This window comes from Peromyscus maniculatus, chromosome 15 (genome assembly GCF_049852395.1).
Source record: "Peromyscus maniculatus bairdii isolate BWxNUB_F1_BW_parent chromosome 15, HU_Pman_BW_mat_3.1, whole genome shotgun sequence".
NCBI lineage: Eukaryota > Metazoa > Chordata > Mammalia > Rodentia > Cricetidae > Peromyscus > Peromyscus maniculatus.
Window position 1 is genome coordinate 20,419,737 of NC_134866.1, and position 16,763 is coordinate 20,436,499.

At 34.7% G+C, this 16,763-nt stretch overlaps 1 protein-coding gene across 1 annotated transcript in view; it reads right to left on the reverse strand.

Moving 5' to 3' along the window:
* Positions 1-83: 83 nt before the first annotated feature.
* Positions 84-16,763, reverse strand: part of LOC102916228 (cadherin-10) — a 202,612-nt gene continuing 185,932 nt past the window's right edge. Inside the window, exons 10-12 of the mRNA XM_076551720.1 lie at positions 11,827-11,935; positions 8,224-8,475; positions 84-5,897 (exon numbers count right to left, since the gene is read on the reverse strand). Of these exons, the coding sequence (XP_076407835.1) occupies positions 5,407-5,897; positions 8,224-8,475; positions 11,827-11,935 (852 nt within the window). The 3' untranslated portion in view covers positions 84-5,406. The remainder of the gene's footprint in view (positions 5,898-8,223; positions 8,476-11,826; positions 11,936-16,763) is intronic.

Consider the following 16,763-nt stretch of genomic DNA (forward strand, 5'->3'; position numbering starts at 1 on the left):
TAAGTAAAATAATAAAATACTTTTTAAAAATTCTTCCAACAAATGTTTATTGAGCATCTGTAAAATAAACAGTTCTATATATTGGGAAAAGCTGACAAAATTCATGTTCTTGTAAACATATTGTGATTGAATGAGAGAGAAATTAGTCATAGGGAAAAAAGTCATTAAAACGTAAAAGAATATATAGATATATATAAAAACGCAAGCAATGACATTCAACTTCAGTTCTGCTGGCCACGGCATTACAAATTCCACAATGTAAAAATAATAGAGCAGACCTTGATTTAACTAATTGATCAAAATGTAAACGGAGAAAGAAAGAAGGGGTGGCCAGTGTGAACACATGATGGAGGAAAGGAATGAAAAAGCAGATGGCAAGGTGGGTTTGTAAACGGAAGAGTAGATGAAGGGCTCAAGATGAAGGGAGAGACTCGTGTCATGTTGAGAATCTTCTCATCTCTTTGAGTAAAACCAGAAACCATTACTGAGTTTAGGAGAAGGAAACAATCACATAGGAAACTCTCTGAGAAACATTTTCCTGACCTTGATAATTGGAGAATTAGATAAAAGGAAAGGGCAAAGTTGGGAAGATGATTAACTACTTCCAGCAATTGTGGAAAGAGTTGTCTTGGACAAGAGAATGGAAATATTGAGGTGTACACTTTTGTATATTAGACAAGGTCAAAGGATCAAAGCTGCTATTTTTAGTAACATGCAAGATCACACTACATAGGACACATTTTGGAATGTGTTTTTTTCTTCTTCTTCAATTTTTGGTTGTTTTGAAAGAGATAAAAGAAGAAAAACCCTAAATTGTATGGATAGGGAGTTGAGAAAGGTATGAGAAGAACTGGATGAGAAGAAGAAAAAATAAAATACATTATATAAAAATTTTTCATTAAACATTAAATAAAATACAAGACCATAAAGAATTCCAAGGACTTGGAGTGAGCATCTCATTAGACGACAATGCTGTCCCAGCAGTAGGATGGATACAAGTGCAACAGGCTTGCATGTTTGGTGGAGAAATGCATAGCTATTTCCTTGACATGTTGTATATAAGTGACTCCTACTGGGAGCAGCCATCAGTAAGATTCCCAGAGAACCTCGGGCGTAAATTGTGGGATAGCAGCATTAAAATAACAACCAAAGTTATCTTAGTAATGAGAGAAAAGAAAAACATAAATGTAACTAATTGTGTAATGAGATTTAATCTCTTCTGGTTGGAGAATTTATTAATCCTTAGTAGTAATTCAGAATTAATCTTAAGAGAAGGAGGTTCTAAGGAAGTTTTAAAAAACAGAGTAACATAACATTTTATATTAACTTCTAACTTTAGAAAGATCAATGATGTTGTATTAGAATAGATGAGTGGGTAGTGAATAGCACATCTGAAGAGGCAGAGAGCTTTTGAGACAATTATCTTAGTAGCTGTCGTAGAGGAAATTATGAGGTCAGCTACAAGGAGGGTACATCCACATGAGGAAGATTATAGTTATTTGGCTCATAATGCATTAGCTGGGGATATTAAAGTGCTAGGCAATTTAATGCGATTGTAGAAAAAAAATGATTTGCACATGTGACAGAAAGTGATAGAGTGGTGTTTAATACTAGTGAGTAGGCCGATTGGAAGTCTGACGGTGGCAGACACTGGTAAGAATGATGACAAAATTCAACAAGACCCAATTCTGTTTTGGACAAATGTATTTTACAGTAAGGTACTTTTGTAATGATGAAAGATAAATATGTAAATGACTACCACAAACTAGGTAGCTACTCTGTACTTAGCACGCCTAGACAGAAAGCCAGCACCATTCTTACCATATTTTCATTAGTTGTATTCCTCTGTATTGATCTGATATACTGTTGTGTCATACATATGCACTCATATGTAACATTTGTTGTACATGATTTTCCAGGAGAAAGGCCTATGCGTATTCCATCTTTTCAGGATCCTTTGAAAGTTTATGAACTTTAATTCATTTTACTCTTAAAACAAACAAGATGTAACTATTAATTCACAACTAGTGAATGAGTTGTACATGATTGTGGAGATTCCCTATTGTTGCTTTTGGTATGAAGATACAAGGACTCATAGTGTAAAAAGGACTACAGGAAGTGACTCAGCTCCCTGTGTGTGTTTAGATAACATTACTTAATGGATAAACTGTACATAAAAACACATACATACACATTAGTTTTTGTGTCTACTCATAAACTCTAAAACATATGATATCCTTGAATGTTTTATGGAATCGGTTCATCATACTCACAGTTACATGTGCACATATTGTAGAAATAAATTATATCTAGAAACTTATGTAGATATATTGATATATTAGGACATACAAATTCTAATATTAGCCTCTTCTATTTTGAAAGACCCTAGATATTCAATCAGTTGTAGTATATGTGAATTAACCTACCAGTACATGCCCATTATTTTTGAAGTTATGTAACACTGTATATATATGTTTGTGTCCCTGTGTGTGTGTGTGTGTGCGCGCACGTGCACGTGCATGCGTGTGTACATGTGTGTGTGTGTGTGTGTGTGTGTGTGTGTGTGTGTGTGTGAGAGAGAGAGAGAGAGAGAGAGAGAGAGAGAGAGAGAGATTTCATAACCTTTGATACTTTGCTACAAGAAGAAACGATACTTGGTTAGCATTTTTAATGCTCCAAAGTTCAGAAGTCATTTTCAAATTTCTAAATATATAAGTCATGGGAAAAAAAGAGAACAGAATGATTCTGTTCCTAGAAAAGCTAATCATAAGACCTAGATAGTTTCTTATAAACTCAGTGGTTTTCATTACAATATAATTTTCCCCATCTTTTAACTTTACAAGTGAAAGAAATACACAGTTATAAATAGAAGAATTATATATAATTTATTACATCTCTGGGTGTTAGAACATTCCTTGGTTTTTATAATAGATGCTCAATAAACAATTTATATTGAAGATATATATGGATGAAGAAATGAAAAACCTACATTGTTTCAGTTACATCAATAATATTTTGAGAGACAGTAGCCCCACTGACACCGAAAACTAATGATGGAATAAACTACATTCTGGCCATTCCATTGTGCAAGCACAATACCAGCAGGTGACTGAGAGACTAGAAATAGATTTTTATAACACATGTTCTCAATTTCATGTCTACCAAGAAATAACTTTAACATACCATCTTCATTTATAACAATATTGGTGGTCTGCTACTGACCAATTCCCCACAACTGACAAATAAGCCTGCCCCATCGATCCTACTAAAGATCATATCTGAAGTTAATTTTGGATATGCTAGAGATTACTGTCACAATTCCTGGTTTTTAAAATAATGGATGACTAAGTAAATGCCAGAAAAATTTAGCATCACTTGACATTTCTGAATGAAGATAATTAAAAGTCTTCACATAAGAATTGCATTATAGACATAAGAATTACATTATTGATATCTAAGGATATCTAAGGATATCAATCTAAGGATTGATATCTAAGGAACTACTTGTGTGGAAAAGGTAGAAATAATCGCAACAAAAATTTTATATTTAATTATGACCAATTTGAGACAGTCGGAGGCCTTTGTTTTTCTTTTCTTTTGTCAACTTATTCTTCTTTTAATGACTGATCTCTCCAGGAAACAACATTTTATTCATTTAAAATTAGCACAAAAGGGAAAAGTTCTCCTTCTTAAACCTAGTCTCTTTTGGAAGCCAATGTATGATACACATTAGTGGGTTCTGTCAAATGAAGTGTTAATATCCAGCCTGAGGTGTCCTTAGCACTACTTGGCTGTGATTTTAATTGAGCCTCATGGGTTGTCTCTCTTTCATAATCAGACTATTAGACAAACAGAAGCATCAGTGGGTAGAGTGGTATGGGCCCTTTCAGCCTGGAAGCTAGAAAAAAGTCACCATCCAAAAAGACTGAAATAATTAGTTCTGCATTAAGGATATATCAACATAGCAGACAGACCTACTCAACTCATAGCATTTTCATTAATTAGCACATGAATCTTTGGTATTGTTTACAATATACTCAGCAGGGATTGTGACTTCCATATCTACTAATAAAGAATTCCATTTACAAATGAATCATGGCATAGGACTTGAACAGGTAATAATATTGCTCTCACCTCCAGAATTCTTAGTAACATTTGATGATCTACCACCAGCACTTTAAAGTTTGTTTTTCAACTTGTTCTTTTGCTGTCTATTAAGTCATTCTTACACAAAAAGGCTTTGTTACAATAATGTGTGATGCATCTCGGAAAGCTGACATAATTGTGAAACTGCATCTTAATGGAATATTCAGTGTTATTACTGTCAGTACTAGGCATTTTCAAAGTCACCATGGGAGGTAAATATAATTCCATTCAATGATTATTCCAGCCTGAGAACTGTCTGAACTCGTATTGTCTATAAACCTCAATAGCACAAACGTCATTCAAAAACAAGAAAATGTTTCATTCTTCCAGATGCTATTTTAGTAAATATGGGTGAGAGGAAAATGCTGGACCACCAGTGTATTTAGCACAAGAGCCAAGAGTGGCAATGATTTAAGTGTGATTGACTCTGGGACTTTAGGGGTTAGAGCACCATTTTTGTAAATTTTTCAAATGATACATTGTAAGTGGTTTATAATTGACGGATGCTTTTAGTATGAAAGTTTTGCACATATCACAGTGTAATGATTTATTGCAGAAGAGCAGTGCTTACCTGTGATATCTGTTTGGTCAAGGCTTTCAACATTGCTTATAAAGCGTTTTTTCTTCTCGTGTATTTAATTTGATTTGATAACAAGATATTTTATTTATGGAAAAAGAATATGCTCCTAAGGAAAAGAAAAGCTAGAGACAAAGTAGTTGTAAAAACTGGTTTATTTTTTTAAAAATAAATACAAAAATATAAATATAAAACATTAGCAGATAGAATTTGATGAAATGAAATTGCACAAAGGCTTATATACCAGGCTGCATATCACACCTACAACACCACATGTACATTATTTTTTTTAACTTAATGTACAGAACAGGATATATCTTAAATGTTTTCTTTGCCTTTTCAAAGCTTCATTTGCAAGGGCAAGACGTGTATCTAACAGAAGCGGCTTGTTCATGAGGTTGCTTAAGGGAGGACTATCCTGATCAGGTTTCTTTTATTTACTATGATGGACAACATTGAATTTCCATAGCTTTGGCTCTTGGAAGTGATTAAATAAAATGTTGTATATATTCCATGAGACATCCTACAGGAAAGAATTAATATAATTAATGAACAAATTAAGAAATAAGTGGAAAACTTGTGCTGAATGGCAGGAAAAAATTCTCCTGAATATCAAATATTGTGAAGTGGAGACAAGATCCGCAAAGTTACTTTTTCTCCTGGAGCAGAACTCGGGTGCCAGGCTAAGCGTCTTTGTCGCTCTCTCCACCGCCATACATTTCTGCTAGTTTATTAAACCGAGGTCCCCATTCTCGGAGGTAATCGTAGTTTTGGTCTCCTTCAGTGGTACCTGATTCTAATGAGCTCAGAGATTCAGCGATGGAGTCGTTTCCTTCATAGGCGTAGGTCGCCAGCGAGTCGTAGGGAGGTGCGGTGGGGTCCAGGTCATGCTCTTTGAGCCGCTCGTTAATGAAATCCCGGACGTCTGTGTTATCCGGGGCTGTAGGAGTCCTCCGTGGTATAAACAACGTTTCAGGCATTATATCTCGCCGGAGCTTTTTCTCCTCAATAGCTGCAGGATTCCTCAGGGTGCCGATATCAAAGGCCTGGGTGTCCTCCTCTCCACCACCTTCATCGTTATAGCTCACAATGTTGTCTCTGATATCTTCCTTGGATAAGATCAGAGGCTCGGTCTTGCGTTGCCTTTTCAGAGCTGCAAAGAGGACTACTATAACTTGAACAAAGACAAGAAGATGCGTTAGAACTTCATCCCCAAAACTACCAATCCAGAACTCAAGCACTACACTGTGGGAAGGTGTCTATATCTTGCATGGGAAGCCAGAATTTGGGATGATTTTTGGACGTTTTTGTTCAGAGGCTGAGAAGGGTTTAGCTGGGATGGTTAGTATTATGGTGATATTTTAATTGTACTGAAATGTGATTTTATTCGTATGTTAATAAATAAAGTTGCCTGGGGGTCAGAGCTAATAACAAGCCATAGCAGAAAAGGTGGTGGTGCACGCCTTTAATCCCAGCTCTTGGGAGGCAGAGCTAGGCGGATCTCTGTGTGTTGAAGGATACAGCCAGCATGGAGACACACGCCTTTAATCTAAATACCAACCATAGAAGACCTGGAGGTCTGTACAGACAGGCAGTGACTAGGAGGTCATGTGGTTGGGTTTACAACCAATGAGAAGGCAGAATAGAAAGTCTATAAAAAAGACAAACAGACAGGAAGTAGGTCTCTTGCTGAAGAGGACAACAGCAGCAGTGAAGGGTAAGGTTTTTAGCTCTGACCTCTTGGGCTTTTATCTCTGCATTGGCTCTGTGTTTCTTTTTTAACAAGACTGTTCATCTACATAGTATGGTGTTTCTGATTCATTTTTCCAACAATGTAGATTATTCCTTAACTATAGTGACTACTTGCTATTTATTTTTCAGAGAAATAAAATATGTTCCTGATAGTATGGAAAATATTAATCTTTTGCATTAAATACTAAACTTACATGAAAGAATTAACTTTCAGTTAGCTCAGTAGTAGAGACTGCTCAAGGCTCTAGGGTCAAACCCGGGCCCCAAAGTACTGACATAAAAAATTAGTCAAATTGAATTCCACTTTACTAAAGGGATATGATAGGCCCACACATTCTATCACTTCCTTACACAATTAGAGGAAGTGATGTTTATCACAAAATTGAGACTAATAATTTCAGTTCCACAGCTTTGCTGATGGATTTACACAGCGTTTTGCTAACTTTACCAAAAGGTGTTCATGATTGGGGGAAAGGTGACTCCATTGTTTAGAAAACATAAAAATTTGCTTATGATATTTCCCTTGGAAATTTATCCATGCCTTGTAAAAAAACTTCCTACAAAATTGTTAAATCAGATGAATTCAGATCAAAGAGTAAACTCATAGCACACTGAATTAACTCCAAAACACAACTGCAATCTTCACAGAAACTCATCTCACACAAGCAAATATGTACAACAAAAGACACATCACAAAAATGGTAGTCACGCACCTGTGGGAGAAAGTCAATGTGAATGCCACTGGTGGAGTTGCAGTTTTCTGTTTACTCTCCTTAGACATTTTGTTATTGATCATTTAAGATATTTGGAGAAAAATGTGAATTCATTCAAGTGGAAAATATAAGGGAAAACCTTAGTCCCTTAAATATCTCTATTTAGAAAATGTGTTTAAAGCAGGTAGGAATCACTATTACTCAAAATGTACTTTGTTTTCTGTTATTTATATTTATTAACATTAAATGCTCTGGTTGTTTTTCTCATGTTTATTATTTGGGCTTTTGAGAAATGTTCATTTTGCTTTTCCTTGGTTTACAAAGACACACAAATTTGCACATATAGGGGTCCCATCAAAAATTCAGAGACCATAATATAATAAGTAAAAGACCTATAAGGTAAAAAGAAAAAAGCACTCTGACAAAGCATTGAGACAAAAAAAAAAATCCCCACAAACTTTAAAAATCCCATTGAGTTCCTTTTTTATTGGCCATCTATTCATAGGCTGGGGGCCTGTTCTTAAGTGTGATGGATTGTATCCCCAGGGAGACTCTGTTGGAGAAAAGAATTTTTCTTTTGTCAGCAATTATCAAGCAGAGATAGCCACTGAAAGACATTTTTGATGTATATTTTTAGGAATATTTGAATCTAATTCCCACAGATAGAGTCCCACTACTTCTGTTACCTTAAAGACTCCTTTAAGCATTATGTATTCTGACTGAATAAAATGTTTCTTTGTTAATAGATTTTCCCAGTTAATTTGCAGGAATCTTTTTTTTTTTTTTTTTTTTTTTTTTTTGGTTTTTCAAGACAGGGTTTCTCTGTGTAGCTTTGCGCCTTTCCTGGAACTCAGTCTGTAGACCAAGCTGGCCTCAAACTCAGAGATCCGCCTGCCTCTGCCTACCGAGTGCTGGGATTAAAGGCGTGCGCCACCACCGCCCAGCATAATTTGCAGGAATCTTTAAACTTGAGGGGTGGTATGTTTTGATGCTAACCTTTCCCATTCACTAACACTGTTCTCTAACACTTCTTACCCAGCAGAATGATGATGCAGAGGAGAATGGCTATCAAAGCGCCAGTGCTGAGGCCGGCAGGGAGGAGCAGGGCTTCGGCACTGCAGGACTGCATGTTGCCCTGGCTGTCGCAGGCACACACTCGGATGGTCAGGGTACCAGTGCTGCTCTGAATTGGGTAGTCATTATCAGATATCACCACAGGCAAGAGATAGGTGCTTATTTCATGTCGGTTGAAGCCGTTCTTTCTGGTTAAAATTCTGGCAGTGTTATCTAAAACCAATGATAAATCATTACATACAATTTGGAGCAGTCGATGTGTTTTAGTGTGAACCATGGTTTTAAATAAAAAATCATCATCAGTTTATATCAATTGGGATTTTTTTGTATTCAGTATGCACAACGCAATTCAAACTAGGCAAGGTATATTAGATACTACGGAGACTCTAGTGCTATGTATTACTGTTTAGTTTTTAATTTATTTTGAGAAAGGATCTTGCTTTGTAGCCCTGGCTGGATTTGACTAAGATCAGCTCCCCTGCTCACACTCTCAAGTATTGAGATTACAGATTGCAGCTCTATGCCCAGACTGCATTGATAATTAGATTTCAAGTGATTGTCCCATAATGGTAAACATATAAATTCATTTTTGATGTCTGTACGGATGATAAATATTCTAGGGGCTAAAAAAATAAGCTTTGAATCAAGAAAATAATCCTTTTAATTGTTTAAATTTACACATGTCTGAATGTGTACTTTCACATGACAAAATATGCTGCAATAATTATAAAGAAAATACAGTTCAGTGTAAGCACATAAAATTATCAAGATGCATTAAGATTCAGATTTATGTTCATGTGTAGAACTTCCATGTAAAGCAGTGTCTAGGCTAAAATGTATGGAGAGCTCTGTATAGAATATTCTTTTTTTTAATATTCTTGCTTTACATAGTAAAGTGGCACTTGGAATATATTTGATGACTTTTAGATTTATGGTTGATGTGGAGCAGATAGATGACTGGCTATATTACTGCAACTTCATTGGATATTGATCTTTTTTTAAAATAAATGAATATTTCAAATAAAAAAGATTCAGATTTATAATCAAAGTTTAGAAAATATTGAATATTTCTGAACACTGCTTCCATCCATTAAAACAAAACTATAAGAAATATTATATTATATATAAATGAAAAAAATATATAAACAAATATATCATGTATATGATTAATGAGCAACTTGCCATCACTGTTGGGGAGTGCCAAATAACATTTCAAAAAATGTAGAATTTTAACGAAGTTCACCATGCATTGGCCTCCTACTCTGCTAGTGAAGTTTTCCCTGACCTGATAAGTAACCCAATTCTCCTCAATGTGAGTTGTGGGGGAAAGTACATGTCATTGCTTCTGGTCTCAAATAACCAACTCTTAGAAAACACTGAGTATGTTACTTTTTTTTTTTTTCTGTCAGATGGATGTAGTCTTGATTCTCAAAGGGCTATCTGCATGGCCAATAGAGAAACGCCAATCAATCAGTTGTAAGTGAAACAAACGGGACAGAGAAAGAAAGTGGCACTTGCTTCCTGGTTCAGTGGCTGAATCTAAAACAAGTGCTTTCTACATTATCAGGGAAATGTTAACTACGTCAGGAAAGCAGAAGTTTGAAATAATAGAAACATAGGAGCAAATCTGAAAATGTACCTCTCAAGCTTTAATATCTAAGATAAAAATGCGGACGTGGGCATTTTGAGAATCTTCTTGTCTAGGTGTCTTTTTGTGAATTTTAAATCTTAATTTTGTAATACTTTTGCCACATGTAAGAACCAAAATGAATTTTACCTTAAAATACCTCTTATGCTTTAAATTTTATGGAAGAATTAGATTTAAAAATTATGATATATGTATTTAACTTACCACAGAAATAAATTAATTTTAAAAGGATTGGTATCATTAAATAAGATATTTAAGATGAACATGTGAATAATCATGAGGAAACAGTCACAAAAAGCATATCCTTTAGTTACTTTCTGTATAATTGCACTTCCTTTAAACTTTCACCCCAAACAGAAAACAATGGCATATATAAATTAGACCAAATATTCCACCAAATTAAATGGAATGCAACTCAGTGAGCTCTTCAGGTTGGCATTTGTATATGTTTGTTCCTTGCTTTGAGTAATTTATATAGGTTCAAGAATTATTTCTAGTAAAACAAAATCATAACCTATGTCAAAGATTAACTAAGGTGAGTCTTAAGTGGTTTCTCCAGGACCTTTGAAAGTAGTGCTATGATAGTACCAATCCTAATCTACCTCAGTTTTTAACATCTAGTGCTCAACTTCAGAGGAAAAGAATCAAAATTAAATAAACTCAGAAACAGATATTGTCAATTTAGTACTGAGGATTCAATTCAGACAGCTGTAATCTCAAGTCTGTGTTCAGGTTGCTAGATTCAGCAAATTGAAATTATACTGGATGTTGTTCATCTGAAATTCAGACTCAGCTCAACATTCTGTATATCGACTGCCAAGTCTGTGTTACTCTTTTCTAATCCAATTACTCGATGTGTCTAGAGTGACAGAAAACAAGGACATTTCAAATCTTAAGATTTAGTGAAAGCACATGTCTCAAATGGATAACTTTTCTTTGTCTCATTTATGTGAACATTCTACTGGATGCAATCTCTTGGTGAGTGGCTAGTGTGATGTAAAATGATCTAATGTCTTAAGCTTTTTTTTTTTTATGACGCATGAAAACCACCTTGAGGAAATACAGCCACTTGGCCTTGCTAACACTTCTCAGACACTGTGAAGAAAGTACTGTATATTTGCTAGTGTGGTTACAAGATTTACTTGAAATACATCTGCAGACAAGCAGATTTACCAAGCAAAAATATCTTCTACCAACATGAGCTAAGGTATGAAATATATAAAATATAGATGAGTCCTAATAACACACATACACACACACTCATGTGTCTGTGTGGGCATGCGTATACTCTACAGTAGAACAGTTCTCATGATGCATATTTATCAACATTTTAATAATAGTCATTTTCACAATGTTTATATAAAATACTTTCTGCCTTTTATGGGAACAAAAATAACTTCAGAGAGATACTATTTGTATTTTACAAAGGACAGTAGCGTGCTTGTCACTACAACAAGGAATATGCAGATGCTTTTGGAAGATTCCATGGCTTTCTCTCCTTCCCCACTATTTCCTTTACGCCTAACTGCCTCTAGTATTTCTACTACCATGATGTCCCAACAAAGATTGTGTAATAAAAGCATAGAATCTTTCTTTCCTACAGCCATTCACGTTTTATCATGTTTATAATATTAACTAATTATTCGCAGCCATTCTAATCATTTCAACATTTAGTCTTTCTCTGAACACCCACAGTTTTATAACGGATTTTACTATTTTAAATTCAAGAGAGTATATAAACTCAAACAGGATATTATAGTAATACATTACTACAAATGGAGATGAACAGGCTTTTATGCTTACATCATTAAGTTGATACGAAGTATAAATAAATGAATTGTTATATTGCAATAATTGCTTTGGGGGTAAATTCCTAATGATGTTATATTAGATATGAAAAAGAGTTCAAAAATGACCTTCATTGTCCTGTACTGTGAAGTTAGAATTAACAGCAGCCAAACTGAAGAAAAACTTCTGTCCACCTAAGGGATCATCTTTGTCAACTGCACTTATGGTCTGTATCAGCTGCAGGAAAGAGAACATTACCATCATCACATGGCTGCTGGTAGAATAGGGATCACATTTTGAAACATACTATAAATAGCATTACACAGACTGAGCAGGTTGTACTTAAGTGCACACACACACACACACACACACACACAGAGGGGGAGGGGGGGAGGGAGGGAGGGAGGGAGGGAGGGAGGGAGGGAGGGAAGGAGAGCTGCAAGTAGTGACAATTAATGTAAAAAGATTCCATGAATTTTTTTTTTTTTTTGTGTGTGTGTGTGTGTGTGTGTGTGTGTGTGTGGTTTGTTCGAGGCAGGGTTTCTCTGTGTAGCTTTGTGCCTTTCCTGGAGCTCATTCTGTAGACCACCTGGCCTCGAACTCACAAACATCCACCAGCCTCTTCCTCCCGAGTGCTGGGATTAAAGGTGTGCGCCACTACTGCCTGGCTTCGATGAACTTTTGAAAGAACAAGTAGAGGTAAGATTTCAGAAGGAAGAAAGGGATGGGGAAAAGACATGATTAGAGTATAATCTCAAAAACAGAAGACACAAAACTTTTAGAAGTAAATTGATTTTGATCCTCATGCACATATATTTCAGTAACCTCAATTTTTAATGATTGCTTTTGTGAAAGTTTACCTAATGTCTTTCAAAATGCCATGTGACATTATTTGAGGTTTTCAAACAAATTTAGGGAAGTGCTTGCTTTTTTTTTTTTTTTTTTTTTTTTTTTTTTTTTTTTTTTTTTGGAGTTACAGACAGCTTTATTAGAAAGGAAGGAAAGCGGGCAGGCGGAGAGAGAGGTGAGCCAGGCCTGGGGGAGGGAGAGATGGCCAGGAGCAGAACAGAGAGCAGGGAGCAGAGAGGGAACAGAGAGGGGAAGTACTTGCTTTAACCGGGTTATTTAATGTAAGTTAAAGCAATGATCTAGAAGAGTTCACCCAGTTTAGAAACTTATTGTGTGGTAGGTTTTGCCTTGCCAAAAGAACTATGAAAATATTAAAACGAAATAGAAATTTTACAGCTGGGTGTGGTGGAACTCAGGAGGCAGAGGCAAGTGGATCTCCGTGTGTTGGAGGCCATCCTGGTCTATAAAGAGAGTTTCAGAACAACAAAGACTGTCTCAAAAACAACAACAAAAAATTAAAAAAAAAAAAAAGAAATAGAAACTTTATAGGTAATAAATGGTTTTGTCAAAGAAACTTTTGTAATTAAAAAGAAAAAGATTATCCACTTCACTTACAAATATAGTTTCAGACTGAATGTATCCATATCATAGAGGAATGGCTTTTTTAAGGATCAACTTTGATTTAAAAAAAAAAAACAGACATTTTAAGCCACTCTCTAGGGGCTAGAGAGATGGGCCATGGATTAAGAGCACTTGCTGCTCATCCAGCGAACCTGCACCTCACAAACATCTGTAATTTCAACTCCAAGGGATGTGACACCCACTTTTAATTCTGTGGGCACTGAAACACACATGGCATGCAAACACACACACACACACACACACACACACACACACACACACACGTGAAAAATAAATACATTAAATGAAAAAAGAAACTTTCTGCTTTTGAAGTTGAAAACGTAGTACCATATCTTGTTTTAGACATCTGTCACCTTCATTATGTGACAGTGCATCAGGGACAGATATGTATATCTAGAACATTCTAGATGGATGTTCTCTTGATTATATTCCATTTACATGCATAATGTTTTAAGAAATTAATTTTAGGAAAATATCAAAAGCTTACATTTGTTAATGCTTGTATAACCATTCAAACTTATGCTTAGTTAGAAAAATACACTTTTAAAACATTAGTTTATCATTGTATGTATACTTGGTAAAAAAAATTTCTTGAGTTTCTGTTGATTTAGCAAGGAATTTTAAGCTTAAAACATTATGTAAAATGATTAGGACCATGAGCAAATTATTATCACATTATATTAAATTACTTTCCTTCAAAATATGTTATAATAATAACAGTAAAAATAGCCTACTTATTGTAATTCTAATTATTTATTTCAAAGCAATTCAAGAAATTTAATTAAACCACACAAAGTAATATATTATTTTCTAGAAATAATGAACAAGAATAATCATTTAAGTGTTATTATTTTAAAACAGTATTAAATCATGGATGACTAAATATTTATTATAATAAGAATAAAGAGAAACAAATTATAATAGAATAAAATATAGAACAGATAATTGAATACATTCAAGACGAAATGTACAAATAATGGTAACAGGCAAGTGGTCCTTAAAAGTTATTAATTCATCTGTTTCTTCTTGCCTAACTTTCCTTTTTCAATCATGTTTTGAAATTTTTCATTTTAAATTTGTGATTCATTAGTGTATTTAAGAAGAAATAAATGCCATAATGAAATAATAGAAGAATAAAGACCAATGGAAATTCTTAGTCACTAAGATTAAGGTTAATACAAAGAGACACTAATATATATATAAATATTATATATATTATTTATATATTATATATACTTTATATTATATATATAATATATAAATATATATTAGTAATATAAAAGTAGAACTAATGATCCTTTAAAGAAAAATTATAAGATCTCAAAATAATATTTGTAACTGTGATTTCAAGTTAAAGTTACAGTCTATTGTTATAGAATAAAATAATATATTTTTGAGGACCAATGTCCACTTAATTTTATGTGTGTAGAGCACATTATGAAATTTACATGACATCTTCAAATGAAATGTATATATTGATTAAAGGGTGTAGCACCAATAAATTAATTATTAGAGGTTAACTGAATGATTGTGTTATAGAAAGCAATATGCTAGTATTAAAGGGATAATGAATGAAATTTCCACAGCTGAATCTCTATCATTCTAGAATACAAGCTCATGACCAAAATAAAAATTAGATTTCCTCTGGCTCACCAAGGACTCACTATTTTATTTCATCTTAATGCTATAAAAAGAAAACAAAGAAACAAATAAACAACAACAACAACAACAAAAAACCCAAAAACCCAGACCGAGTGCTCTTGAATATTTATCCCAAGTATGAGAAGGAAAACATACAGTGAACATGCTACAACCTCAAGGCTGTTTTAATGATCCTAATATAATGAAGCATGTGTGGGATGTTGGGTGGATTCTTAGATGCACAAAGAAAATATTTAACTTTTTCTGTGAGGAGACAAGTATTTCTTGGTGAAAAATGTTCCTTTGCTCTGGTCAAACACACCATTCCTGGCTGTGAAAGATATACCTGAACACTGCTCTTTGGATAACGTACATTGCATACTTTGGGTCTGACAAAGCCTGGGCTGCCTCTTGACATGGTTTTAAATAATTTTGTTTGATAGCATCCATAGATACTGAAGTAAATATAAACATCACTTTCCCTGGGAAGGAGACTCCTTCAAATAGATTCTTTGAGATGTAAATGCCTATTTGCTGCCTTGGACATGAAAATATACTCCCCAACTGAAGGAGAGCACATGAATTTTCAAAATGAAAAAGAAAAGAGCCAACTCTCTTTACTCTGAAAGACCTTTATTTTTTTTTGAAGGGTGTGTGAGTTTAGTAGCCCAATTAGGTGCACAAGAAGGCAATTAGCTTCATATCAGTGGCAAGCTGCATCCTTCCTGAAGGAAATGCCCCTTTCTTAAACCAAGGAACTGACAAGACCAAGGAAAGGGATGTAAAGGAAAATGTGGTGGCTTGCAGTTTTATTTCTGACTCACCCATTTGTCCACACACCAAATGAGTGGGATTATACCCCATGCTGTAGATCTAAGTGTTACTTAAAGAACACTTAAATTATAGGGCTCCTGTTTAGGTACTTAATAAATAGCTCAAGTATACCCAGAAGACCTAGCACTCTATTTTTCTAGGATCTGGGGAGACCTAACATGTAAGCAGATTTCACCCAGGGCTTAGTGAGGAAGTTTAGTGAATAACCACATTGTCTTACTTGGATGCCATGACTTTTGATGGGAATCCAATCCCCTCCCACTTCCTACATGGTTTTGGTTTTTGAGAAACGATATGCAGCCCAGGCTGTCCTTGAGCACACAATCTATGTAGGTGGGGGAACTTTGAACTCCTGATGCCACTGTCTCAGTCCCCCAAGTGCTGGGAATAATGACACACACCAACAGATTCTGCTAGTGATTTCACATATAAAAGCTTTGTTTACACAAAAACATGTCTCATGCAGTCAGACTAAAACAAGCTAGTCTGAATGAAAAGAGTTAACTTGGATATATGTGCACAAGTGGCCAGTTAGGGAGAAATTAATCAGAGCCTTCATATTAAGGTTGTCAAGATTTGGTAAATGCTTTTTAAAGCAATTATTTTATCTTCCACCATTAACTATTTTTAAATATCCAAAAAGTCTTGAGACATGTGTGGGTTAGCTACAGTGAACAAGAGAAGAAGCAGAAGAAAATATGCATCATCATTTTGAATAATTTGAATACATCAGTATATCAGTATTTATGCCTCAACTGGTCTGAAAGATATCTCTTTAAAAATCAAATTGCATAATCATGGAGGGGGCAATGCATACAGCAGTGGCAAAGTGGATAATTTACTATGTGCAGAAAAGATTTCAACAAGTCATTCTGGGCCTATAGGCCAAGGACTAGATGGAATGGTATTTTAAGGATAGGCGTTACTTCATTTAAAAAATTAGAAGCACCTAAGTTATTTAAATATTCAGAAATAAACATTTCCATAACATTTCAAGTAAAAAAAATCCAATTGCAGTAATTTTATCCTTTCAAACAATAGACAAGCTATTGAATTCTCATTAGAATATTCACAAGAAGAACTGGAGTTATTGGACAAT